The sequence below is a fragment of the Notolabrus celidotus genome, chromosome 9 (assembly GCF_009762535.1).
Source record: "Notolabrus celidotus isolate fNotCel1 chromosome 9, fNotCel1.pri, whole genome shotgun sequence".
NCBI classification, from domain to species: domain Eukaryota; kingdom Metazoa; phylum Chordata; class Actinopteri; order Labriformes; family Labridae; genus Notolabrus; species Notolabrus celidotus.
The window spans coordinates 26,562,190-26,575,380 of NC_048280.1; the positions used below are offsets into that span (position 1 = coordinate 26,562,190).

The 13,191-nt window shown below is 38.8% G+C and overlaps 1 protein-coding gene across 3 annotated transcripts in view; it reads left to right on the top strand.

The window, feature by feature from the left end:
- Positions 1 to 13,191, top strand: part of si:dkeyp-14d3.1 (transmembrane protein 132C) — a 212,263-nt gene that overhangs the window by 40,719 nt on the left and 158,353 nt on the right. For all 3 annotated transcript variants that reach the window (XR_004632379.1, XM_034691641.1, XM_034691642.1), the window contains exon 3: positions 10,837 to 11,725. Coding sequence is in view for 2 of the 3 variants with exons in the window: in XM_034691641.1 (XP_034547532.1) it covers positions 10,837 to 11,725 (889 nt within the window). In the remaining variant the exon portion in view is untranslated. The remainder of the gene's footprint in view (positions 1 to 10,836; positions 11,726 to 13,191) is intronic.

Consider the following 13,191-nt stretch of genomic DNA (forward strand, 5'->3'; position numbering starts at 1 on the left):
ATATAACATCATTAACTGCATTATTTATAACACCATTTCCAGAATAAAGTTGGGATGCTGTGTGCCATCTTCATTAAAACAGAATTTGATGATTTGCAAATCATTTAAAGTCCAAATGTGGTTGAAAATTGTCCAAAGACAACGTGTCAAATGTTGAAACTGTAATTTTCTTTTGTTTAATTAGAAATATATGCCAATTTAATTTTTTTATAAAGTTGTAACAGGGACAATAAAAAACTGAAAAGGTTGTGTAATGCTAAAAAACAAACCAAAAAAACAAACAAAAACGAAACACCTAGATGGACTTCCCCTAATTAATTGGTTTAATACGCATCAGGTTAGTAACATGACAGATGTTTCTCAGAAGCACATTTGAGAAGAGATTAGTTAAATTCCTTTTGGAAATCATGGAAATAATCTCTCTCTCCTCTTCTCTGATGAGCAGGGCCACCCAGCTTGTTATCAGCTAGTTAACACATCTGGGGAGGCATCATTAATGCTGAACAATCTGTACAGGCTTTTGAGCAACGTATGCTGCCATCCAGACGATGCCCTTTTCAGGGAAGACATGCATATTTAAGCAAGACAAGGTCAAACAACATTCGGCATGTATTTCAACAGCCGGGCTCTGTAGTAGAAAAATCTGGATGCTAAACTGGCCCATCCTGCAGTCCTAGCTTGTCACCCCTTAAAAACATTTTGCACATCATGTAATTAAACATATGACAAAGGAAAATCTGAACTGTTGAGTAGATGAAATTCTCTATCAGGCAAGAATGGGACAACAATTCACTTACTTACAACTCAAATAACTGGTCTCCTGTGTTCCCAAATGTTTACAGTGTTTTTAAAAGAAGAGGTGATGCAACACAATATTAAACATGCCCCTGTCCCAACTTTTTTGAGATGTGTTGCTGGCATCAGATTTAAAACTAGCACCTATTTTTAATGGAACAATCAGGATTCTTAGTTTGATATGTTGTCTTTGTCTGCATTATTTTCAAGTTAAAATAGGGTTTAAATGATTTGCAAAACATCAAAACCTGTTTCAAAAAACATTATACACAGCGTCTCAGCATTTTTGGGGGGAATTTGTGTTGTATGAAATTAAGATTTCAACCTGTTTGTTGTAGAAGAACTAGAAGAAGATCAAGAGTTTTTGCAGTTCCTCCTGAGGGGAGCATGAGTGTCTGTTTACAACATCGCATCACTCCATCCAATGGTTCTCATCTCAACCACAAATGTCTTTCTCGCAGTGGTAAAACAGGAAAGTCAGGGGTTTTCAAGCCATCAAAATTAATATTTTAACAATCACAGCTTTCTGTACAAAATCAAATTTTAAGCCAACTTATAGTTAACTAGATCTTTCTGTTGGGGTCACAGTGGTGGACTGACTTGCCAACATTGCCCTTCACTGAGCTATTTAATTAGACCCTTCTGAAAGTGACAATAACTACTTTTGTGCAGACACGCTGTCATTTTTAATGCCCACTCACTTTAACTTTTAATGAAGCAACCACCCTCTGAATTTGTTGTCAGCTGCAATCACTGAGGTCTCATCAGTGAGAGGTCCTGACAGAGGAAAACACAGCCTCAACACGATTTCCATATAGAGAAGGGAAAAAAAGCTCTCTTTATGAAACAGTGGTGGAAATGAACAAAGAGATTCAAACATTTGAATTCATCTGGCTCAGCATAATGCTGGCTATCCTTTAACAATTTAATATTACACAACAGGGAAATTTAATTATACATGATATGGATCATGAAGTGTGTGCTGAAATAGGCATTTTCCTCAGTTGAATTATCATTATTTTCTTTTGCCTTTCTCTTTCTCAGCCAGCCAAAGATACATTTGTATCCCCTATCTTTTCCTCTCATTTTATAAAAGAAGTATAATTAGCAAGTGTGGGATTGTCATTATTCATTATTAAAACTGTTGCATTACAACACTTAAAGGGATAGTTGTTGCAGTGAGGTTCAATGAGGTACTTGTCAATAATAAATGTATTACCCACAGGAGATGCCAGTTAGTTCGGCCCCTTTGTTAAGAAAGCATCAGGAGAATTGACGAGCTAGGCTATAAGCTGTTAGGCCATCATGCAGATGGGGCCAACTCTACAAGATAATTCAACAATATGTAAGACGCTCTGACGCAAACATTAATGTTGGTGTAAGTGTACGCTCTATTTAGAATATTTTCAGCACCTTGTTATCAGGAGGTGCTTTTGTCTAGCACGACTGTATGTGCCGACAACACGTGTTCCTTCGCCTGTAGTGCACTCATTAGCTTTTCAGGTCCGCAGGTCAGAAAGAGGAAAAAGTACAACTCAGCTAAAAATGTAGTGATTCTAGCAGCAACAATGACTTACTGTTACTGTGGACACAAGACGATACCTTTTTTATAAAGATACGTATGTATTGTGTCTGAGATTATTGCAAAAAAAAAAAAAGTGAGCATGTTTAATTCTGCTGTTAAAATAGTCATTTTATCATGGGTTCTATGGGGATTGCTGGGGTTTTGTATCCAGCCTCAAGTGGACACTTGAGGGACTAAATGACAGCATATCAAATCTAAAACAGTTACTGGCTGGTGTTTAATAAACATTCTGTCACGATGTCCGGAATAAAACAGTTTAGTCTTGCTTCTAACACAAATGTCAGTCATGTTCTAAAATGTAAAGCATTAAAGCTCTTTTTTATTAATTAATGAATTATTATTACTATTTTTATTAAGCTAGCCTTCTGCTAATGAAAGAAAAGGATGGTTAAAGTAATCCTCTCATCTAACTCTTGGCAAAAAGATACTTCTCAAAGTGTCTCGTTCTATTCCCTTAACACAGATGATTCCACAGCAAGCTGACATGCTCATGTTTCTAATGTTAGGTACTTCTACAGTATCAAGACTGAAAAGAGAACTACAGCCTTCAAGAGTTTTGAATACTGTCCTGTATCATAGAACACTGGTAGATGCTGCTGGTTAACATAAAAAATTGTAACAGTGTCACCCAAATATCGGGAAACATCATGCCTGGTCTTCATGAAATTGCTTATAAGTAGAAAGTTGGTGACAATTGTGCAGACCACAGCTGGAGAGAGCCCACACAGATTCAAAGAGAATGATTTTATTAAACAAGATTGCCTACAGAGCAATATTCTCTCAGGGGGTCCAGATATGTGAGCAGCCCTGCTGCATGGAAAAACAAAGAACCAGTGGAGTTTGAAAAGTAGGTTTGTACTGTGTTTTTCAATTTCTTCTCCCTAGAACAAAAGCAGGCTGTGATTCATCTTGTATGATTTATTAATTCCAATCCATAGCACCGGCTTGCTGATTCTGATTACCATGGATGTGGGTGTGGAGATTTCCAGGCTTTATTTGGCTTGAGATAGGATTATTTTCCAGTTTATGAATTCAGTGTCAGTTTTCAGGCACCGGTCCTATAAACAAGGTTTGCAGGCTTATGCTGATGCAAGGTGAACTGGATTTTAGGGGCATTCACACACTGAAATACAAAGAACAGAACGCCTGTTAAAACTCCCTTAGTCTTTATAAGAAATAGCATGAATTAAATAAATTTAGCAGACAGTTTAAAATACATCTGAGCCAAATCATCACCAATTTAAACCTTGATTATCACCGAGTGTCCACTTATAATTTTTACACATACTGTATGTTTTTTTCGTAACAGTTTGGTGCAGACGCACCAAGCTCCCAATTTGTATTTGATTTTCTATTTTCTGTTTCATTTCCCTCTTTCCACTTGAAGAGAGGCTCATTTTATTAAGAGATTGCAGTGCTTTTAGATTTTGATTGTACACAAGATGTGCCTCTTTGCTTTTCTGTAAATAGAATTCAAATAAGACATTTTATAGACTACGGTAGTATATGACTGTATTTCTGCAGCATTGTGTCTGATCCCAAAGCTCTTCTTCATGATTTTTCGATGCACGTTTTTGTAAATAGAAACTCAATTACTGGATTGGATGTAGTTCTGCTTTTGTGTTAAATTGTCTCATACCTAAAGAAGTCTATTGTCTGTGCACAATGCAAAACCTGCATGTCAGTCACAAGAATGATGACCGAATCAAAAATCATTAACTTCCTGTGAATGTATTATTTATGTATGAGAATTTGGCAATGATCCATGAGTGCATTCTTATATTTTCCTAGTTGTTTGTATTGTGAATACACATGTAATTTATGTAAGCTGGAGAGACATTTAATTACATTTTTGAAACAGATGGGAAAATTCAGAATGAATGGATTGCAGCCAGTGATAGAGTGATAACTTGTAATTGCTATCTGCCCCACCTCATGGTCTGACTCACAAAAGATATTGCCCCATGATATTACAGTTCAAACACGCTAATTGCAACTCTCCCTTGTTAAGCCCCTCACTGAGAGTTGTTAACACTTCTGTGCTGTGAAAGTCACGACAATGTCATACTGTATTTTACTTCCATCAAAAGAGAGAGAGGTGATTAGCTGGATGGGAAGGGGACATCTCTTTTACCTGCTTATTGTAAAGCCTTCACTGTACAGATGTGATACCTGTTTCACTGTCGGTAACATGACTCTTTCTCTGGAGGCAGCCAGAGAGAGCAGGTAGCCAAATCAAATAATACTACGAAAACAGCTCAAGACTGTCTTCATACATCTGGAAAAATGGTTCCCCTACGCTGGGTGTACAAGAACAATTTAACCTTGCTTATATTAAAAAAGAATGTCAAAATATTATTTCAAGACTGCATTTACAGACAAATTCATAATTTAAGGTCAAAGAAAGGTTGAGTTGTTGTGATTACCACTGGGAAATCTGTGAGTGACACCCCTTCTAAATCTGCCTCAGTTATCACCAATTCAAGGTGCTTATAAATTCAGTCTGGCTGTGTGTGGCTAGCAGTGAAGGTGTTGGTGAATTGGATTTGTTTTTAAATGAGGCTCATTAACATAGAAAGGGGACCTGCATGTTACCTCAATAAAAATGTGCAAACCCTTTTGGAGCTTTAAGATGATACTTGTTTGGCAGCACAGTTGCATTTCAACCTGTGCAGCTGCTTGGAGAATAAAATGGCTGATTTTGGTATAGCTTAAACTTTTAGCTTGATTGGCCACAAACACCGCTCAATGATTTCAGGAATTGGCTCCACGGAGAGTAGGTGCACAGTCAGTTCTTCTTTTGTAAGCTGCATGATGCCACATGCACAAAAAGTAGAGATGGATGGATAATACGAAAGCTCCAAAGCTTATATTACTTGAATTAACACTGCTGTGGAAAGTGTCAGAGCTTGGAACAACCTGCCCCAACATATCCACTCTGCGGGATCAATTGAGGTTTTAAATCCTCTCTCAAGACACACCTTTTCTCCCTGGCTTTTAATCAAGGTTGAGTGGACATCTGGCATAATCTTAATTCAATTTGAATTTGTTTTATTCTATCTTATGTTATTAAAGCTTGGGTTGGTAGTCAGATTTGGATACACTTTTTGTTATATTGGTTAAAATGATCTTTATGTCCCGATGGCAATCAATACATAATGTGTTCTTAAACAAGAGCGAAAAAAAGCTGCTATCTACAGCCAGAGTAAACCTGGGAAAACACCAACCAATCACCATTTTTGGGACCCAAAATTTTAAACCAATCAAATCCCGTCCTGCCGTTCTGCCCGCCTTCTGCCCGTACATTTCCCCAGTGTTCATGCCGAGTCCCTGTCCCTTGCCTCTGCTTCCCCTGACTCTACTGACTACCCCTCTCGCCCACCCTCGGGCCTGTCCCCTCTGACCCGATGAGGTGCTTTGCTCAGGACTGTAGTCCAGATCAGCATCTAAAAAGCTCTCACCACAGGGGCTCTGACAAGCAAAAGAATTAATGACATTTAGTGAGTCCTACAGAAATGTAGATGTATTGTAGCGTCCGTCCGGATGCTGTAGGGATGACGAGCCGATTCGTGAACACGTTGAGTTTTACTAACCGGTACTGTCGGCCGTGATCACGCCAACAAACAAAGCAACAATCAATGTTTGAATGAATGAAGAACTTCTCCTCTCGTCCCTCCTCTCTCCCGCTCGCACACTCTACACCTCTCCTGATGCATTCACTAACCGTCAACATTGTAGGAATTAAGAGCATCTACACTGAACACGTTTAACAAACAGTAGAGCTGTTACAGTTTTATGTGTTATACCTTTTCTCCTGATATCGAGTCACCAGTACAACTGGATAATGCTAGCATGACAGCTGTGGGTACTAACAATAGCCATGTTTGTTTGTGTTTTTAACTTTCACTATGAGAATGTTTTGATGAGGACCGGTTTTGAATCAGTCACCATCATATGGTGGAGAATCAGTGGCACTCGTGCATGCAAATTCATGCTAGTTTTCCGAGACTACCAACCCCAGCTTTAAGATAAAATAATTATTGGCGCCAATATTTGGCATTTTGACATATATCGGCATCAGCCTTTTTTTAAAAATCAGACGGCTGATAAGAGATCAATTTAAAACTGGCTTATTTTGGCTCAAAATTCACTAAATCACGTGGCAGAAATGACACCGTCTGCAGAAACCCCTAGCCTAGCTTGTGTTCCATTTCTCCTGCAGTTTCTCATTACAGGGGACGAGCTGAGCAGCATCTGATGTGGCCCCTACAATTACTAGTGATTTAAAACTCATACAACCCCACTTCAGAAACACTGAAATACCCCCATAAAACAAAGATAAGTGAAAGATTAACATTTCAGTTATATTGAAATTTTGGAAAAATTTATTTACTGTAGAAAACTTTAGAGAGCTATTTATTTGTTTAAGTTTTCATTTAACTTTTTAAGACATGCTGCTGAGCCTGGGAGCTCCCTGCACTCTGTGTTAGAACTTTAAACAAAAGATGTCTATTGTCTAAGATAAAAAAAAACCTTTAACATTTTGCAAATCTGAAAAACTGTTTAATAAAGATATGCTTAAAGGCATTTAAACAAAGTTAATTGTTCGAGTTTGTATTATTCAAAATTTTGACGCCAATATTCCCCCTATTACTGCAAATGAATATTGGCTCCAAATATCGGTTATTGGCCTCCTTGACTACTAATAATCGGTATCGGTATTGGCCCTGAAAAAAACACATTTGTCTCTCACTAATTTTAGTATTGTATTATGTTATGTTTGTCATTTGTGCTGCTTTTGATCTGTACAGCACTTTGTTCAACCCTGGTTGTTTTAAACGTGCTCTAAAACTAAAGTTTGAGTTGAGTTACATACGTAACGTAACGTACAGTAACGGAACGGAACGGAACGTAAGTGCTAATAAACAAAATCACAACCAAACAAATGGACCATATGTTATACTGTATAATGTTAAGTGACTGCAAATAAGTTAACACATGCTGTTCTGATTGAGGATGTCAACAACCCTCCATTGTACGGTTATGTCCATCACACCCATGTACAACAACACACAATCATAAACACACAACACAATAGCTCCTGCTATTTCAGAAAAAAAGACAAATTACTCTGTGGCGCTCTGCTGCTCAGAATTTCATGTCCCTTGTTGTAAAGACCAAGTCCAGAGTCCAGCATTTACTCAGGAGCAGCTAACAGATTCCTTAAAATAGTACCAGTGCTCCGCTGGGTTGAAGGTTGGAGCTGTATATCCCTCAGTGGGACAGCAGCACTGAGGTCAGGAGGAGCACCATGAATCACAAATCCCAGTCTGATTTGTTAACTGTTGGGACTTTGATTTAAAGGTCTGATCAGAGGGAAGAAATCCTCTGGCAGCTAGCAGAAGAATGGGAGCGTAATCACACAGCAGATTGCTCTTGAAAAGAAGGTCAAAGCCCTATGTTACTGTGATTAAAACATCTTATTATTTAAGTTAAGTTCTTCAACCAGTGAACCCAGCAACCCAGTAATGTTATCTATACATTTGTCTGAATGGACAAAATGTATTTGTTTCTCTATTTTTTTACATTTTTACTTTTGTGTTTTGTTGGGGTCAGTTGTAATATAAAGATCCACAAAATCTTAAGGTAAGAGGATGGAGTGATTGTTATCTATTTAAAATCTATTTGGTTTCTGCAACCGCTTTCCAATGTTATCCCTGAGCTCGAAGACTTTCTTTTCCCCATGTGACCTTTACATTTGCAATGTTTCTGTTGCATTTATGTTATTACAACACAGAATGAAATGACGTAAAAACAATATTTAGTGTTGAGAGGTTATAGTCTTTGCACACATTTATTTTAGCCAACTAAAATAACAAGTGATAATAAACATTGAAGGGTAAAATTCCACTTTCTGAGCTTAGCAATCAAACGGCTTGAGTACACTTGTTCCCTTTACTTTGTTTTGCTGGTACAGCCACTGTGAAACCTCTGATTGCAGAACAAGACTTGATTTATACATAATTTCTCATATGTTGAGAGTTTAAAATTGATTTTGTGTTGGATAACTATTGGACTTAAATCATTGTTGCATTGAAAAACAAAATTTTCATCATCAAAACAGACTTGTGAAGATTATACAAATAGAAATGGGCAACACATAATGCAAATGAACACCTGTGAGCTAGTCCAAGCAGCCAACTTTAGCTGCACTGTTTACACACCTGACATGCATCACTCTCCACAATCACCTGAAAAACATATCCTGCTAGTTTGGCAGTCTCTTTAGCTGTAGAATTTTTTGTCATGCTTCTGCTCTTTTACTTACTACCCCACACCAGTACAGCCCCACAAACTCCCAAGTATCCACCTGCAGGCACCGGCGAGGGGTTTCAAGACATTATCTCATTACTCCTCCAATTTCTGCCTGTGAAATAAAACTGCAAGGTATGATGAGGTCGGAGCCCAGACACCAAACACAAACAATGTCCTGCTGCTGTAATTTACATTTCAAGCCGTTACAAATGTGGGTTGTGTGACTGAAATGCAGATGCAGTCCAACTTAACACTGAAGAAAATATGACAACATAATAAGTAAAGCATTTTAATCAGAATTTGGTATTCAACTCAGCTGTTTTTGTTAAAGGCTCAGAATTTTACAATTAGATTAAGCTTATTTCAATTATAGTTTTTCACAAATTCATAGACCCCTCTTGTAACTAAACCAAAGCAATTATAAAGAAACATAACAAAAAGATGTCTCCCTTGTTATTCAAATATGTTCCCAGGTAAAGGCACACTGTAAATTACTCAGATAATTTGCTGTTGCTTTTGATTTAAAAGTAATACCGGAAGTACGAAGTGCAGAAGCAGTAAAACGCATGTGTGAAGTAAATAAATTAGCGTTAAACAGCTAATATATGTTGATAAAGCGCCAGGTTGATATAGGCACAGGGTTTGTATACTTTGTTTCTTATGCAAATATATATTAAGTGCCTTTTTAACCTCCTTTTGTAGTTTTGTCAAGTTTTAGATGAAAGTGTTTCAGTGAGCAAGGATGCTGCAACCGTGACATCGAGAAATAAGCAATCATTTAAATTTGAAAAAGGTTGACTGGGACATACTATGAAACAGCGTATATTGTATTTACGATATATGGACTGAAATGTGCATAATTTATGTAATGAGGTGAGGATGCATTTCTTGTTATTTCGGTTTTAAAAGAGAAACTTTATATTATTTTCAAGCTGAAATAGCTGAAGCCCTCTATTTAGAAGTCCATGGTTCAAATGCATGGATAAAAATATCCTACAAAATACAACATTTTGAGGATGTAATAAACACATGTAATTTTAAAGGGCTAAAGTGACCTTATAAGTGAACACAAGAATTCATATTTCCATTGATTCATTTTAACTCATACAGTGTGTTCAATTCGTTCACGGATGTTCCAGGAAGTGCTATCAATACAACTTTGTGAACCATCAGTTGTAGAGTCTAACAGCCAAAATTCCTCCAGATCCTTGTCCGGTCCATCTCAGATCCGTCACGTGTCCGGATCTAATAGGTTTCTATTCCAGTCAATGTGTAAACTTGCACTGGATTTACCCCATTGCGTTTCGGCTGTGTCTCTGATCCCAGCAAGTCCCGGGTAATCGTCAATGACCCAGGATGCAATATATCATAATACACTTTGGGAACGTAATATTTTGTAGTTACATATTTTTTCTTAAATTATGTGTAAACCTAAACAGAGTTGTGTTCCTTACATAATTTGTTGGCTCACCCATGATGTACAGTGGGGGCCCACAGCCGATTTTTACTCCTTGGCCTCCTAAAATTTTTATACGGCTTTGGTGTGGAAACCAAACCCATCCCAGACAGATTACATTCTCATTCAACAGTCTGACAGTCTACAACTCAAAATAATTATAATACAATAATAAAGCAGGAAACTAACACCCTGAGCCAGTGAAGGCACTTCATTGATTATTAAAGTGTTGATTGTTTTCTTTAACTGACAGACTTGTGTAATTGCTTAATTGTTTTAGCTTTAACCCTTGATAACGGCTGAGTCACAGATGTCTGGGTCTTAACTCTTTACTTTTAAAGCACAATAACACAAAATATCAGCTAAGGCTACTTTTCCCATGATCTTGTAGACTGACATGTTGCTTTTAATGAGTTATATCTTGTAAAATGGTAATAAAACCTATATATTGTCCCATTGTAACAGTGTTATCAGTGCAGTTACTGTTAAAACCCACCAGCACTGAACATGAAGAGAAAATGTGAAGTTACACCAGTTTTTCTACTACTGAAAGAGTCCGTCACTCTCCACCAGGCTTCAGTTTTGCTTAATGATGTCTCTGTGTTGTTTTTTTTGGCAGAGTGGGTTACACAGTGTCATTGTGAGTTGTTCTTGCCTGACTCAGCTCTTCTCTCCTGTCTTGCAGTAGTCGACTGTCGGGTCTTGGAGGGATTGCAGAGATACTCCTCTATCCCCACATACCTGCCTGTCAACTACCAGGTGCTCAGCGCTGACTTGGCGTTCTTCCTAAAGGAGGCCAACCAGGACTTCATGAGAAACTCTAGCCTCATGGCACGGACTGAGCCTTTCTTTATCTACCAGGCCAGGAGTTTACCCTCAGTGAACGCTAGCTACGGGCCTCTCTCTCTGGAGCAGCCTGTCCCCTTAGAGCTCCTGCAGAGCCCGGGGACCTTTCCAGCCTCCTCTGTTTTTACCTTTAATTGGAAGGTGCAGACTTTCATCATGAACACCAGGATTCATTTGGCCAAACCCAGAGTCCAAGTGCTGTTTTATGTCGCAGGCAGGGACTGGGATGACTACAGCGCTATTGACAAGCTGCCCTGTGTGCATATGTTTGCTTTCCATGAGACCCAGGAAGTGCGTGGTACCTGCCAGCTGAAGGGGGACATGGGTCTGTGTGTGGCCGAGCTGGAGCCCTTGGCCGGCTGGTTCAGCCCACCCAGTGTGGTGCCAGGACGCCAAAGGACCCCAGAAGTGTCTGAGGGCACACAGGTGGAGCTCTACTACATGCTGCAGTCAGCAGAAGCTGGGGAGTGCCACTCCGACGAGGCCAGGAAGGACAGCTTCATCCGCTCCAGCCAGGAGGGGCTGTTTGGTTCCTACACATCCACACCACTGAAGAGGATTGGCGGTATAAGGCTCTACCAAAACCCTGCTCCACCACCCCTCACTGAGCACAGGCTGGATAACAACTTTTGGGTGATGGTGCCCGCCGTACCTATGAGACAGAGGGAAACCGTCTCTGCCTTCATCACTGTGTCAGACTACTCTCCCGTGGAAATGTTTACGCTCAGGTAAGAAAGCATTTTCTTTTGTTCTACGTGAAGTGTCGGGCTGCGACTTTCTCTGTCAGCCCCAGTCTGAGAAATTCTGCAGCCGTGTCTGTTTGCTCTTACTATTTCTTTAGGTATTTTGTTCTTCCGTGAATATTCACAAACTATCCACCCTGAGCTTGGAGAAAGAAAAAAAACACATGGCTAAATCTGTACCACCTTTTCCTCTATCTGGTAGCACACCATAAAGTTCTCAGTCTGGTTTCTGCTTGGTCTTAGCAGGTTAAACCTCAGTTCACCCGTTATGCTCTTTGTGAACCCTCTTACTGTGTTTCATTATAGCCAAACACACACTGTAATTATGCTTATTGACAAAAGTTTTCATTCTCTGAAGTCACACATCTGAATGAGAATGAAGAAAAGATGAGGCTGCAGCTCATAAACACCATCTGATAAACAAGGTAAACAGTCATTCCTGTGCCGCTGATGAGTTGATGTTTAAATCAGTATCGATCGTAAAGTTGTCTGACAACTTGGAGGTAATCAGAGGCTAATGACAACATTAACATAAACACAGGCTAATGTCAACACACTTTGTCTTGGGAGTGGCGGTATTAGAATTCTAAATGAGTCTCGAAGGTCTTTAAATCTCCTGTGAGGAGTTTTTAGCTGGATTTGAAATTTATACTGATGCCTCTGTGTGATCCACTGAAGCAAAAGACACTTATTATTTCTATACAGTTATCTTTAACTCTTCTACCTTCTCCCACTGGCTGGTGTTGAGGCCATTAACAGCACCTTGCAAAAGCAGCCTTTTTTTTTTACATGTCTGAAGTACAGAGTGTTACAAGTATTTGACTGTTAGAAGTTTCATGGATGAGGTTTCTTGGTCAAATCAAACTACTTGTGCATGAACAGGGCAAGATTAGTGAAGATAAAAATAAATATGGTTTTGTCCACAGGGGGCGCAAAAACCAACACAACCTAACAGTCTCAAAATGATAATAACCTCAATTTGACTTCAACCTCAATTTTGTAATGGACTACTTCTTTGTCAGGATAATTCAGAGGGCTCCATCGCATTACTCATTTCACTTCAGTTATTTATTTATTTATTAATTAATTGATTAATTTATTCATCCATTGATTTATTGATGTATTACTTATGTTGTAGTTAGCCATTTTTCTGAAGGCTTTTTTTTCCCACTTAAATAAAAAAGACATTTGAAGAGAGAGAAATGACTTATAGGAAGTAGAGCATGGGAAACAATATGCAGCAAAGCGGGAGGCGGGAGTTGAACCAGTGACCACAGCAATTGTGAGGACTGTTAGCCACAGCATTCTTTTAATGCTAAGCTAAACCGGCACTCCTGCACTTCATTTTATGAATAACAAATTCAGCATGGATAGTGGCACTCTTCATCAGGGAAGTCTGGTGACCTTTGGTCAAAACTTGGTAAGCTGTGAACCCCCAATATCAGTCTTTG